Source organism: Onychostoma macrolepis, chromosome 04 (assembly GCF_012432095.1).
Source record: "Onychostoma macrolepis isolate SWU-2019 chromosome 04, ASM1243209v1, whole genome shotgun sequence".
Classification (NCBI taxonomy): domain Eukaryota; kingdom Metazoa; phylum Chordata; class Actinopteri; order Cypriniformes; family Cyprinidae; genus Onychostoma; species Onychostoma macrolepis.
Window position 1 is genome coordinate 15,614,173 of NC_081158.1, and position 15,603 is coordinate 15,629,775.

General features: G+C 33.1%; 2 protein-coding genes across 7 annotated transcripts in view; one reads left to right on the forward strand and one right to left on the reverse strand.

The window, feature by feature from the left end:
* The first annotated feature begins 102 nt into the window (after positions 1-102).
* Positions 103-5,670, forward strand: cdkn1d (cyclin-dependent kinase inhibitor 1D). 2 transcript variants are annotated; one of them, XM_058772448.1, is made up of 3 exons: positions 103-225; positions 2,494-2,936; positions 3,101-5,670. In XM_058772448.1, exons 2-3 carry the CDS (start codon positions 2,498-2,500, stop codon positions 3,157-3,159), a joined length of 498 nt encoding a protein of 165 aa, XP_058628431.1. In that variant the 5' UTR covers positions 103-225; positions 2,494-2,497; the 3' UTR covers positions 3,160-5,670. The 2 variants fall into 2 exon arrangements, with proteins under 2 accessions (XP_058628431.1, XP_058628430.1); XM_058772447.1 differs by lacking the exon at positions 103-225 and adding an exon at positions 234-519.
* Positions 5,671-8,765: 3,095 nt separating this feature from the next.
* The window catches only part of LOC131538563 (sugar phosphate exchanger 3-like), a 42,506-nt gene continuing 35,668 nt past the window's right edge, over positions 8,766-15,603 (reverse strand). For all 5 annotated transcript variants that reach the window (XM_058772445.1, XM_058772443.1, XM_058772444.1 and 2 more), the window contains exons 9-15: positions 14,868-15,058; positions 14,630-14,771; positions 11,880-11,981; positions 11,702-11,749; positions 11,434-11,585; positions 11,003-11,068; positions 8,766-9,832 (exon numbers count right to left, since the gene is read on the reverse strand). In XM_058772445.1, the coding sequence (XP_058628428.1) occupies positions 9,740-9,832; positions 11,003-11,068; positions 11,434-11,585; positions 11,702-11,749; positions 11,880-11,981; positions 14,630-14,771; positions 14,868-15,058 (794 nt within the window). In that variant the 3' untranslated portion in view covers positions 8,766-9,739. The remainder of the gene's footprint in view (positions 9,833-11,002; positions 11,069-11,433; positions 11,586-11,701; positions 11,750-11,879; positions 11,982-14,629; positions 14,772-14,867; positions 15,059-15,603) is intronic.

Here is a 15,603-nt window from a genome sequence, read left to right on the forward strand (position 1 = left end):
TTAGAATGCTTCATTTCTCCCATCATTCCTTCATCTTTGTGCGCGGGAGAAAATCAAATGCAGCGTGTGGCTCCTCCCTGTCACGTTGCACATCAACGTGACTGGAGCTCTTGGCGCGCGCCCGAGCTGGGAGCAAAACACTGAATGTGTGTCACGCGCGGGGGTTCTGGGGGATTTGACCTACTTTCCACAGAAACCTCGCTGCAGCGTTAAGACGTGGAGAAGGTACGCTAATTTTACGCGTATTGCGTTTTTAGCAGTAGTGAGATGAAAAAATCATTGTTATTTGACATGTTACAATTTAAATATTGAGTTGAATGGTGCTGCGCGGGTCACGTGACAATGGGCAGTCCTGCCATCAAAACAAACAGCGTTACTGCAGATGAGTTTATTATTACTTCGCTGCTCATGTTGTGTTTGTAGCTCAGGTCGTTTAGCTTCTGTCGTTGATTAGAAAGTGCATTAGTAACGTTAGTGGATTTAATTTCCCTCATCTAGAGCTCTGCTTTTACTCGAATGGTGAGTTTAATATTTTTCGGTTGTTTTTGACATGGATCATTTCTGTATGACTTGGTCTTCATTGCAAAAGTTCTAGGGTTCTATATCTATCTATCTATCTATCTATCTATCTATCTATCTATCTATCTATCTATCTATCTATCTATCTATCTAATCTCACTGTTAGTCTGTGTCTGTCTGTCAATATTAGAGAGATGATTTGAGATGCATGTCTTCAGTTTTATAAAGATTGGCAGTGAGTAACAGGAGGTGTCAGTCATTCGTCATGTTTTCTATTCTGTCGTGCGCGTGTGTATGTGTGAAGTGTGCAGTTTAGCGTGTAGTAGTGTGTACTAGTAATTTGATAGGCGTGCCGCGCCTACTTTCTCGACGTAAACAAGCCTCACTAACAGATTTCTCTCTTCAGTGGTAACCATATGGTGTGCTCGTACAAAATAAATGTAATTAAATTAAAATTTTTCATGTCTCATATTTGACCCTGGACCACAAAACCAGCCATAAGGGTATTTTATTATTATTATTATTGAGATTTGTACATCTGAAAGCTGAATAAATAAGCTTTCCATTGGTGTATGGTTTGTGAGGAACCATACATAAAAAAAATCTGGAATCTGAGGGTGCAAAAAAAAAAAATATATATATATATTGAGAAAATCGCCTTTAAAGTTATCCTTAGCAATGAATATTACTAATCAAAAAATTAAGTTTTGATATTTTTACGGTAGGAAATTTACTAATTATCTTCATGGAACATGATCTTTATCCTAATGATTTTTGGCATAAAGAAAAACCGATCATTTTGACCCATTGTATTGTATTGTTGGCTATACCCGTGCTACTTATGACTGCTTTTGTGGTCCAGGGTCACATATTTTTTATTTGTTAAATATAGCCTACATTAAAAGTTGCAATTTATGCATACAGTTTTTAATTTAATTTCTGAAATGATATTTTTGGGGTATACCAAACTAAAGAAATTGTGATCATGACTGGAACATCAATAAAAGGATTCTTTAAAAAGAGTAGGTAATGTGGCATAATCTTAATATTTCTTGAACAAAAAATAGCAGTTTTTTAAGCAGTTAATTTTATTTTAAGTCATCCAATAAAGGTAGGCAACTTTTGTCTTGGGGAAAAATAAATAAAAAGTTTACACCCTTTGTATTCAAGGAGTAAGAAAATGTTATGTACATGGATGGAAAAAAGCCTTAGTAAAAGTATTCTTTAAAAAAGAAATTAAGTAGTTTGGCAAAATCTTAAAATAAATCAAAAAATAAATCATTTAGGTTTTTTTTTGTTTTGTTTTTTGCCAGCAGTTTTAAAGAAAAAATAAAATAAAATTATTTTATCTGTCTCTACCATATCAAACCCATCTAGCAATTTCAGGCAACTTTTGTCTTGATTTGTTTATTTATTTAATTATTTTAGAAATGTTTATAAATTCATGAAATCACAATATTTTTTGCTAGAAAAGGTAAAAAAAGAAAAACATGAAACAAAATGTTAATTTATATTATTTTAATAGTTTAGGTTCAATTAACAATAACAACACAATACCTTAAATTCAAATTCAAATTTGAAAAAGTATCCTCAGTTCTGTTCAGAATGGTGCATCTTTTTTTTGCATCCACAAATCACACAGTTGGCATTTTTTCATCAATACAGAGAACTTTCTAAGAACTTTATTTATCCTGACTCGTGTACACTGTGACATAACTGTCCAGTTACTTTTTGGGGTCACTCTTACAGTGTCTGAATGTCTATGCTTTCTGTTTTTATGTTATTTATGTATACACTGCACTTGTGCTTGATCTTCCTGGACAACTGTGTGAACTTAAGGAGAACTGGCTTTGTGCATCTACTAAAAATCACCAAAATACCAGTTGATTCAAAGACATGATTTTGTTATCTACTGTAGTAATAAAATGTACTCTAATACCAATACTTTTGGGGCATTTCTATTCTTTGTCCCAGGAACATGTCCATGACACAAGATGCGTGTTATTTTGGGCTGCTGGAAGGGCAGGAGGAGGACATTAAGCCTCAGGCAGCAGTGGTTCGGCGGAACCTCTTCGGCCCAGTGGACCACCAGCAGTTGCAGCAGGACTTCCAGAGGCTATTCTGCATGAGCGTGGAGATCGCCAAACAGCGCTGGAACTTTGACTTTCAGATGGACCAACCAGTCCCCGGGTGCATTGAGTGGGAGGAGCTGCGGTGCCAGGATGTGCCGGGGTTCTACCATAGCTGTGTGTTCAGGCCCGGTGTGGCAAAGCAAACGGTGGAAGCTTGTTCGTCTCCAGCTATGGCCACAGAGAAATATCTGGAGCTGCGGACCAGAGGAACTCTGAGGGGAACCAAACCAGAGAAGAGAATGGCTGCATTGCTAGGGGTCAAACGCAGACAAGCAAGCATCACAGGTAAGACAGTAGATATAGTTGCCACATTTCATTCTCAGGGTCACTCGGTTATGGCCAGACTAATGTGATTGGGACTTTGTTGAAAAATCTTAGTTATAGGCACCATGTGATATCTTTATAATACAATTCTAAAAAAAAAAAAAAAAAAAAATTTTCTCTTTCAGACTTTTTCAGAGTGACAAAAAGAAGATTTCCTGATCACAAAGCTTCACCAGGACAGTAAACAGACATTGGATCTTTTTTGTATAAATGTGCATACATTATCTGCACATGTAGCTATTCTAACTGACCAGCAAAGGCTTAATAGGATGTTTATACTGTACATACACACACATACAGACGCACACACACACACACACACACAGATACATATTATATACACAAATGTGTAAGTATATTTTTTTACTAAACGCAGTACCTATCAAAGGTACCTATTTTATTGTTACTACATGGAATCATGAGATTTAAGTAAATGTGAAAAAAGTCAAATATTCAGATTTTATAGTGCATTTGAATCATTCGAAGCAATTAATTCCAGTAATTGAATGAGAATTCACTCTTGTAAAATTTTAAATTCACGACCAAATGAAAAAGAAATATTTTTTTATATTTTATTGTTCCATGTTGTTCCATTAAAAAATGTTAGGAATGCACTATATAAATGGTGTTTCTCTTATTTTTTGTTGTGCACTGAATATACAGCATTTATACACAAACAATTACTGTGAACGTTTACAGAAATGCACTATAAAAAGACTGTTTGGTCATACATTTTAAACTTCTCAGACTCAAAATTCAAAATGCATTGATCCTCTTAAGTGGCATCAGTGCACACAAGCTAACAGTGCCATACCATTATTCTGTTCCGCTTTTATTTATTTATTTTCCTGTTTTTATATAATACAAAAAGGGGTAACGTTTTAGTTTGGGGACCAATTCTCACTATTAACTAGTTGTTTGTTAGCATGCGTATTACTAGCATATTGTATTACATGCATATTCATAGTTATAAAGCACATATTAATACCTTATTCTGCATTACCATATTTTAGGTTCCTACCGCATATCTAAACCTAACAACTACCTTACTAACTATTAATAAGCAGCAAATTAGGATTTTATTGAGGCAAAAGTCATTGTTGGTCCCCAAACTAAAGTGTGACCCAAAAAATTATGTAACCTGAGCCATTAATGTTTTTCAGGAAGCATATTAAAATGGGGGGTTGATGTGACTCTGTTATTATAGAGATAGACAGAAGGTATGCTTCGATTATCTTTGAAGTTATGTAACAAGATTTTTAATCATGTTTGAAAAAGGATATTGCCCTTAAAATACTATTTGGGGAGTGTCGTCCAACCAATTTTCTGATGAGTGTGCATGAGATCTTGCAGACCTGGGGGAAAATTGAATGATATGTTGACAAGCTACTTTTTCATGTATCTTAAGTTTGAATCTTACTTTTAGTATTAGCATATCAATTTCAAGGACATTTTCACCAGTCAGTTGTACAATAATTTTTTTTAATACTGTATTTTTGCTTTGTGCATGTGAGATATAATGTATGATTATGTGCTGAATTAGCCGTACATTTGACTTATATATATATATATATATATAATAAAGAGGCAGCTGATGCAATTAAGCAAAGTAATTGCTCCACAATAAATTGGATGCTTAAAAGTAACTGTATGTAATTTTTATTTATTTTTTTAACCTTGAAGTCTTAGTTTTAGAATCATTCTAATGGTACACTGATTTCTAACAAAGCGATTGTCTTCTGTTTCTTTCACACATCCCCCTTAAAATCTGTTTTGGAGTAGGCTATATAGTTGTGGTGAGCAGGTACAAAATTCCATGTAAAAGCTTTACGGTAACAACAAGCTACCCACTGTATATATTTAGTGATATATTTAGGACAGTGAAATTCACTTACAAAGCTGCAGAAATACACAAAACTACAAACAGTTGCTTTAAAGCCCTTTGAATAGTTGTTAAATTAAGCCACTAAACCAAACCCACATGCCGTTAAACTGCAGAATTTGATTTGTAGAATTCAAAATTCTCTTTCAGCTTCTTTAAGATATATATAAGAGATTTGTTTTCTTGCATTCATCACAGACACATACTAGACAGTTCACTCAGTGATTTCCTCTTAAAGCAGTCCATAAAATTGTAATCTTTTAAAAATGTATTCATAGAAATATATTAGTGCTCTACCTCATCAAATGGCAAGGACTTTCATTTTTTACACACATATGAAAACAAATATGTAAAATGTAGCATTTGTTTTTATCGTGGATGCACTGTTTTTTTTTTTTATTTTATGAGAAGTACAGCAGAATAGCAAGGAAGTAACTTGTGCTTCACGTAAGGTTTACATGATGTTGTGTGTGTACTGTTCTGTTTTTAGAACAACTTAAAAAAAAAAAAAACACCTCACATTTGCCTTATGCCATTCTTTTTTGGGGGGAATTATTACAAGTGCCTCTTTATATGAGCAATTAAATATTGTATTATGCTCTAATGATGACTACCCTACAGCTTCTGTTGCAGATTTGTCAACAATATTCAATTTTTTTTGCATGGTATCTTGTGAATTAGTAGCAATGTGTACTCCTATATCATTGAATGTTACTTATGTTAATACTAGCTGACTTATGAATTATGTACGTGTTACAATGCAAAAATCACCCATAAAATATGTGTACAAAGCAATTTGTTTGGAAGTATGTCTTTATTTGATTGTAGTATAGTGCATATATGTCAGAATATAAATTAACACGCTTTCAGTTTTTTTTTAAAAAACATGTTGGTACTATTTTGACAAGTGATATTTTTAGTGGTTTATGGAAAACCTGCTTATGGAAAAGGGTGTTGTGTGGCCTACTTTGCCACTGCTTTGCCACTTAGCAGTGGCAAAGTAGGCAGCAAAAACAAGCACAAAACTCTGAAGTCTCTTGAGGTTGCTTTAATTGTCTTTTCGGGCATGCAGCAAAGCAGTAGAACAGAAGTCATCCAACGTGTCTCCAAACAAAGATAGAAAAAAACAAAGTACAAAATAAAACAAAATCAAAATGAAAACTTACACAAAGGATTGATTGGCACTTTATATATTGACAAAGAAACCGTTGGCTACTAGTCCAACTAAGACTCAGTTTTGTCCCCCTCTCCTTGACCAAACAGTTAGACTTTTATAAGTGAGGCTCCTCCCCTCAAATTCAAAAAGTCCAATGATGATCCTTTATCAGTTATAATCAGTGTTGGGCACATTACTTTAAAAAAGTAATTGGTTATACTTACTAGTTACTTCTCAAAAATAGCAACTGAGTTACATCATTATAAAAGTAACTAATTACCTTCTGACACAGCATCAGTCAGTCAAGCATTATAATCTGATATTATGATAATTTAGCATTATATGATGATATAACTTTAGTGATTATTTGTCATGTTGACTTAACTTAGGACTGGTGGTGGTGCTTAAGATATTGTTTGTCATTTAGTGTTTTGCTAAGAAAAGGGAAAAAAACCCTAAAAATAATACTGATAAGATAACAAAACTACTACGAATTCTACTACTAATAACAATATAAAACGCACTAAAGATTAATGAGCTGCTGGGTTCATGAATATTAATCACGTTGTCTGCGTTCGCTCGAATTGATTTGCTGAAATCAAAACAGGGACGATAATAGGTGAGCGCCAGCCAATAAGATTGTCGTTCCGCCCACTGCCAGAGAAACCGGCAGTTCTTAAAAGCTGAAGAATTCCAAAGGAACTCCGTTATTTTGACAGGGAAATACAATAAAGAATATCGTTTACATGTAGCGCGTCAATTCTGCATGTTATGAAAGACTCTCTTGCTCTGTATCTTTCTTTGCGCGTGTGAGAGAAAGCGACGGCGAGCCACTACAAAACACTAGAGTTTACGGTATGTCATTTTCAAATACAACATCCATTCATATAAACTGAAAAATAAAATGATAATAGTATTATAAATTATAGTAACGCCGCATTTTATTGTCAGTAACGGTAACGGTGTTGTAACGGGGGAAACAGTAATTCGTTTGATTACTCGTTACTGAAAAAAGTAACGCCGTTAGTAACGCCGTTTATTTATAACTCCGTTATTCCCATCACTGGTTAATCTAATTAGACTAAACTTCACTTGAGAATTAACATCATCTTCAACATCATACAAACATTGACATTAGCATCTTCTTTAATAAACTCTATTTTCATCGTGAAAGCCAATGAGCATTTCAAGATAACATTCATATAGCATATATATTAAAAATGTTATATCAAATAAAGTCCTATCAAAATATGTCCCATCAAATAAAGGAAAGCCCGTAAATATAACTTAGAAAATGTTTCAGTTTTGTACATTGAATGATCAGTGATTTCAATCGCAATTCAAAATTCACATTCTCAGGGAATAAGCTCCTCCTCTCCCGTGGATGGAATAAATATGGCTTCCTGTTTGTGGGCCGGCCCCTCCTACTAGGAAGCTTCATAGGAAAAGGTAAGACAAAGAGAATCATAATTATCAAACAAACAATATTTGTCTAATTTCCTTTTACCTTTTCTTATTTACATAGACAAGACGCCATACTAACAAACCTCAGTCTCACACTGGAATTTGCACCTTCCATGTGACTGAAAAAGGCAAAAAGAAACAATAAATAAAGTTATCTTGAACAAGACATTGTGGTATGGTTCTTTAACTTACGTTACATACACTCGTTGTCACAAAGGGTGTACATATTTCCTTACATATAATCACTTTACAATCAGTTTAATTACCTAAACACAACAGAACACTTTCATTGTTCACATCTGCACCTCAGGTGACAAGTTTGAATCCCTTCCATTGCTTTTTGTCTATACTGTCCCATCAAATAAAGGAAAGAAAGCCTGTAAATATAACTTAGAACATGTTTCAGTTTTGTACATTGATTTCAATAGCAATTCAAATTTGTTTGCTAAACAATGTAATGTCTTCGAATTTTCTTCGACTCTCTCAACAAATATTAATATATGTGATTACCGTGATTAATCAGTTACGTAATTTTATTAAAATATTTATTGTATCGACAGCCGCCCCAAAAACCAAAAAACCAAGCAAGAGTCATTCTCTGTCTAGCACTAAGAAGAACATATTTATCTTCAATAAGTAACAGGGAAACAAGGATATTGAATTTATGACTCTCTCTCTCTCTCACACACACACACACATTAAAGCTATGCCATGGCTTTTTATCCCACTTTTCCTTTTAGCATTGTAAATGTAATACAAATAACCCATAATTAAAAGATTCTTTATAACACTATTAAGGTCCTATATAAGACTTTCAAAGTATGGTTCTTTATTGAAGGTTTCATTTGTTAACATTAGTTAACTACATTAGTTAAGACAAACTAACAATGAACGGTACTTCTGAAGCATTTATTAATCTTAGTTATTCTCAGTATTTAATAGTAGTAAATGCACTGTGAACTAAAATTAACATGGGCATTTTGATGGACATCAAAGCTTTATAGTGTGTCTTTAGTGTGACGTGATCCTTCAGAAATTATGCTAAAATGGTGATTTGATGCTCAAGAAACATTTCTTAGTGTTATCAATGTTGAAAACAGTTGCTTTGCTTATTTCTATTGTGCACTGTGATACATTTTTAGGATTCTTTGATATTTAGGATTCAATCATTTAGTTCATAAAAGTTTTGGCTGTATAAACACAGCAGAAGCCAGCAGAAAAACATGCATTTTAAGAATGATCACAAGAAAAAGAAAAGAAAAAAAGTTCAAAAATAATACTCACGCTCTTCTGTTTGTTGTTCCTGTTTAATGTTATGAAGAAAAGCAATTATAAATTAAATTAGTTCATTTTTCCTCTATTATTATGATGAACATATATGGTAGAGGTGACAGTAGTGGCTGAGAATGAGTGAACATAGAATCAAATCACACAACCATCTATGCATCTGTCTGTCTAAGCTGTTCAATAAAAACATTATTCGCCTGCATTTATTATGACTATATACAACTACATATGTAGGAACAATATATAACACATTTCAAACATTCAAGCAACAATTGTACAGTTTCCAATAGATTAAATACAAAACACACATTTGCTGAATTGTAGTGTTACATTTAAATATACCATTATACACAGTGAATAAAGAAAAAAAAAAAAGGTGCACATCTAACACCGAAATTACCACCCCAAAAACCAACATGCTGCTATGAATCTATGTCCTCAGTTCAAGTAATCATTCAATACACTCTACAATCACCATGAATTAAGCTCAAGAGGGTCCTGCCCTCTAACAATAATTATAAAACTGGAATTTAAAAACTCTAAAAAAAAAATTAAAATAAAATTAAAAAAAAGTGCTGATGGCAATACACAGAAAAAATAAAACAAACATTTTAAGCAACATTCCAGGATGGCGTTCATAAATGGGATGATCTGAGGGAGAGATCTGTGACAAATCTAAAACAAATTTCGCGACCCTTTTGTTCAGACAGTAGGTACTAGAGTAATGAGGTACAAGTCATCACATTGCCAAGAGTCTTCCAAAAATATAAGATCAGAGTCAGATCATTTGAAAAATTTTGAAAATACCACATATTTTCTGCCTGTCTGATAATGCCTTGATATGGAGTAGCCAGACTAAATGTGAGGTTTCTGTAGCTGAAACAATTCTAAAACAAAGTGAATTCACAAATAGGATGTCTGTATTTTCAAAATGTCCAAAATGTTCTATTCAGATTCAGGCAAAGTAAGTCCATCTCAGAGCTGATGTGTTCGAGCTTGACTGTCCCGGCACAAGGAGCGGATTTCACGGTAAATGAGTGGAATGATGAAGAGTATACTGCACCCTGTCTGTGGATGAGAGAAAGGCAAATGTTAAGGTGAAGAACACTGATTTAACAAGAACGATAACTATAAAAGTAGTGCTGTCAAACGATTGATCGCATTCAAAATAAAAGTTTTTATTTACATAATATATATGTGTGTGTATTGTGTATATTTACTATGTATATCTAAATACACACACACGTTATGTTTATATATTAACTGTATTTGTAAATAATATAAATTATATGGATATACATGTATATATTTTTTAAATATTTACATGCATATATATGTATGTGTATTTATATATGCATAATAAATATACACAGTACGCACAAATATATTATGTAAATAAAAACATTTATTTTGGATGTGATCATTCGCGATCATCACCCTTAATTGCATCATAACGATATTAGCGTCCACACCAGTGAATGATATCGTCTGTTTATTCTAAGCGCACACTCGTCTGCCGCTTTAAATTCTCCAGCTCGTTATAGCAGGATGGATTTGTCAATGTTTGTATTGTTCATCAGCTGGAAAAAAAAAAAAAGTAAAATAAAATCTCGCTCTGAATGTGATTCCAAAGATATCGTTTCTCTGTGCCTTTATCATTATAGCTGAGGTGTGGACTCTTGTCTTCCACTCTTTAATATTGAGAACGATTTTTAGAACTATATCTGTATCGTTATCTTGATTAGTTATCGTCCTTGGTGTGAACGGCCTTAGAGTAGATGCTACATTTAAAGGTGAAGAGCAATTATTTTTTATGTTCTTTTATTTTATGTGTTCAAATATCGTATACAAAGGTTTGGCACAGCTTTCTTTCTTGTGTTGATGTATTTTCTGTTGAAATAGGAAGTTTGGGTGGGACACATTGTGCCCTTTGTTTTATTTATATTACATTATATGATTTGCTAATGAAGGGAGTAATGAAGGGAGGGACATTCTTATTCTAGAGACCATTTGACTGTAGAGCAGGATAAGTCATTAATATTTTAGGTCTGTTTCCTGTTTTAATGATTTAGCTTGGTGATGATTACACAAAAATGATACACTTTACATTGCGCTTTATCCCCATTTTCTTTCGTCAAATTCAGTCACTGTTCACTGAATACTTCTTTGGCCACTGAAAATGTGTGCGTTTAATGTTTCACTGGCTGAATTTGTGATGTTGCATCACAATTAACCTACCATAATTATGAAGAAATAGAAGACGCACATCCATCCTAATTTGCTCTCGATAAGCGATACCAGATACTACAAAACAGAGACATTTTTAAATTAGTACTTACACATGAAATAACAATAATAAATGTCATTAAAAAAAAAAAAAAGATACACAATGAGCATGATTTGCATACAACTTGAGAGTGCATATTTCAGAGTGAAAAAGATAATAGAGTGAAGTAGGGACTTGATTTTATTCCTTCTGCATTTGACTGGATCATGAAAATTGGGCTTTGACATTAAAAACTTATACAAAATCATATTAATCAGTAAAGTGGCATAAAGATTACTGTGGACTTTATTAGCCCCACAGATACAAATATATCTTACATGTTGTTAAATTATTTAAAACCAAAGAAAACTATTTAAAGCATGCTTTTGGAAGAGAGCATTACCTGTCCCCCCGCAGCTCCAATGCTTCCTGTGCCATCCACTATTCCCGTGACGGTGGCCAAAGCCTCCTGACTATTCTGCAGTGCGTCCTGTCGACCCAAATCTGCAGAGATCGCTGAACTGATCATGTTTGATGGGCCCCCGATAAGGAAGCCTGAAACAAATGATCAAAATATTCAAATGTTAGTGCTTTCCTAAACAGGAATGAGGAATAACTATGGACTGAGTTCATTGTTGTTATTTTTTTTAAATCATATTATAATGAGTCACCTGTTGTTGCTAGAAGAGCTCCATTTACCAGCTGGTTATTTGGAGAGTCTGAGGAAAGATAAAAAAAAAAAAAAAAGTTGAAAAATTTATGCTGCTTTCATGTCTCAAATTATGATATAAAAAACAAGTCAGAAAGCGTACTCAGATTTTCTAGACATGATTTAGTCTGTAAACTCACGGCTGTATCCCACTAACGCTCCCATGGCCAGCAGCAAACTGATCGCTAACACAGGAGCTCGCTTTCCCAAAAGATCTGAGATCAAGCCTTGTACTGTTCCTCCTGAAAGAGATTGCATTCCGCACATGAACAAAATCTTTACACTGTGATTGAAAACTACCTCAGGAAGAAATGTAGTGTCTAAAGGTCTCCGTACTCTCACAGCAAAAATCTGTTTTTTGTTTGTTTGTTTTTTACTGCTAGCAATTGGTCAGAAGCTGCCCAAATATTTGCAGGCGGTGTTTTAGAGAAGTATTTAAATGTGAAATGAGAAGAAAAAAAATAAAAATAGGAGAAAAAGTAACTCCTGTCTGTTATGCAAAACACTGGACCAATGGCAGTAAGTTCAGAGCTGTTTCATACCATCAAAACTCCAAAACAACTAAGGTTTTGTTCTTTCCGGGTTTTGTTTTTATATCAAATCAAGGGTTAAACAAGGCAAAGGCAAAATGCCTGTTTTAGGAAAAATGTATTTCATTAAGTTCTAAATATTGTAATGTATTAAAAAGTGTAACATTAAAGAGTTTAATCAATTGAAGGGTTCAATCCAAGTATTCAGTTTGTTTTGTATGGTTTAAGAATGCATTTCTGTTTTCCAACAAAATCTCACATAAGCTGATTTAAAGACTTCATATAACTCTAGAAATTACTGTAAGCTGAGCAGGAGATACAGAGCAATCAATATCACTCACAACATCCTGACTAGCATGCAATGCAATCAGGCTGACTTGTGTGTCATTTTGTGTAGAATAGCTGAATTGAATACTGAAAAAGTTGAATATTTTTTTTATACACTACCAGTGAAAAGTTTTTGGACAGTAAGATTTTTAATGCTTTTTAAATAATTCACTTCTTTTCACCAAGCCTGCATTTTTTGACCCAAAAATACAACAAAAGCAGTAATATTGTGAAATATTTTTACTATTTTAAAATGTCATTTATTCTTGTGATGCTGATTTGCTGTTCAAGAAACATTTTTTATTATTATTATCAATATTTAAAAGAGTTGAGTACATTTTTTCACTTTTGTAACATTATACACTGACTATACCATTCAAAAGCTTGGAGTCAGTATAATTAAATCATTATATATTTAATATGAAATTATAGAAATTAATACTTTTATTAAGCAGTGATGCATTAAATTGATCAAAAGTGCTGATAAAGACATTTATAATGTTACAAAATATTTCCATTTCAGATAAATGCTGTTCTTCTGAACTTTCCATTCATCAAAGAAACCTAAACAAAATTCTACTCAGCTGTTTTTAACAATTTTTTTTTTTTTGAGCAAATCAGAATATTAGAATGATTTCTAAAGGATCAAGTGTCACAGGAATAAATTACATTTTAAAATATATGTGACCCTGGACCACAAAACCAGTCTTAAGTGTCAATTTTTCAAAATTGAGATTTATACAGCTTTCCATTGATGTATGGTTTGTTAGGATCTGACAAAATTAGGCAGAGATACAACTATTTGAAAATCTGGAATCTGAGGGTGCATAAAATCAAAATATTGAGAAAATCGCCTTTAAAGTTGCCCAAATTAAGTTCTTAGCAATGCATATTACTAATCAAAAATTAAGTTTTGATACATTTATGGTAAGAAATTTACAAAATATCTTCATGGACCATAATCTTTACTTAATATCCTAATGATTTTTGGCATAATAGAAAAATGGATAATTTTGACCCATACAATGCATTTTTGGCTATTACTACAAATATACCCCAGCGACTTAAGACTGGTTTTGTGGTCCAGGGTCACATATTCAAAAAGAAAGCAGTTATTATAAATAGTTAAAATATTTCACAATATTACTGTATTTTAGATCAAAGAAATGCAGGCTTGGGTGAGACAGAGAATTCGGTAACACTTTACAATAAGGTTTCATTTATTAACATTAGTTAATGTATTAACTAACATGAACAAACAATGAACAGTGCATTTATTACACTATTTATTCATCTTTGTTAATGTTAGTTAATGAAAATACAGTTCATTGTTTGTTCATGTTAGTTCACAGTGCATTAACTAATGTTAACAAACAACTCGTGATTTTAATAATGCATTAGTAAATGCTGAAATTAACATTAACTAAGATTAATAAATGCTGTAGAAGTATTGTTCATTCTTAGTTCATGTTTACTAATGTTGTTAACTAATGTTAACTAATGAACCTTATTGTAAAGTGTTACCGAGAATTCTTTACAAAAAACATTAAAAATCTTGAAAACGTTTGACTGGTAGTGTGTATGTTGCTTTTATATATGACTAATCTTGTGTATAGGATGCGTTTTGGTAAGTTAATTAGCCTGCTAAGGTAAAGTGCTTCAGTTTTCTAGTGTTTATTCACCTCTCAGCTTCACACAGCTAAAACAAGTTCCTGATATTACTGCTTATGATTGAATTATTTGAAACTACATTTACAATATGAGCATTTACTTTAAAATAATTTCTTGTATTGTTAATATCGAACCTGTTTTTTTGTCATCTGTATGTTTCCATTTAAATTATCTAATTATCGTCATGATGCGAATTTGTTTCATCTTTACCATCACTGACAGAAATCAAAATCCCTTTGTTAATGACCATTTTCACCATTAATTGTGTTGTTGACCTTTTGATTGGCTTGTTTCTTTTAGAGTGAACTGAGAAAAAAAAACTTAATTGCTAACGTCTGGTTAGAACCAAACTGAGTACTGACCAACAATGCCTCCCACATCATACCACACAGACAGCCGGTCTGCCTGAATCTCCTTCCAGCCGAAGTTGCTGCTGAGATAAAATGGCAGCCAGAAGAAGAAAGAGTAGTTGACCAGCTTCAGACATGCATAAGCCAGAGAATACTGCAGGAGACAAACAATAAATAAATCTCAAATATAGACGACAACAGTGGTCCATCACTAGTATGCAAGTAAGGAAGCATTTAAATGGACACTGACAGGAATGACTCCTGGCAGGCTGAAGGCCTCGATAAAGCCTATGGCTTTGGGCTGCGGTTCAGGCTCCTCATCCTGCTGCTGTATGGAGCATTCCTCACATAACTCATCTTCATCATCACTTATCAGAGGACGCTGACTGTCCGAGTCTCTTGTCACTGATCTCAGACCTGTCTCAGAGTAGTCACTTAGTCCTTAAAAAAAAAAAAAAAAAAAAATAGAGACCAACAGATGAAAACAATCTTGAACACTTAGTTTAAACACCATTATACACTATGCTATATATATATATATATATATATATATATATATATATATATATATATATATATATATATATATATATATATATATATATATTGTTTATAAGAAATTAGAAATTAAAATAAAATGCACAAATCTTTTTTCTTCTTTTCAAATGTAAGGAACAAGGCTTATGAATCATTGCAGACTATAGGCCTGTTCACATTAAGACAAATGTTTGGTGCATTAATTCAGAATTAACATTTTAATTTGAGTGAACGACTGTTCTGATCGACATCGACACATGTGACAGATATTTTACAGAGAGGTGTTCTAATCCCTTTTCTATTGCACTTTAAGAATAATGGCTAACCAATAAGATTTGTGCATTTGGTTACTTAAAACTATGACTTGCTCTTGGAGATCACAATTACACTATTTTGCTAAATGACAGTGAACAGCAGAGGAAGAACCCAAAACCAGCTCTCTTTTATCT

Excerpts from the sequence above, each read along its gene's own strand:
- cdkn1d (XM_058772448.1), top strand. The coding sequence starts at position 2,498 with ATGTCCATGACACAAGATGCGTGTTATTTTGGGCTGCTGGAAGGGCAG. Across the intron at positions 2,937-3,100 it reads CAGACAAGCAAGCATCACAG|ACTTTTTCAGAGTGACAAAA; the intron begins GTAAGACAGTAG and ends TTTCTCTTTCAG.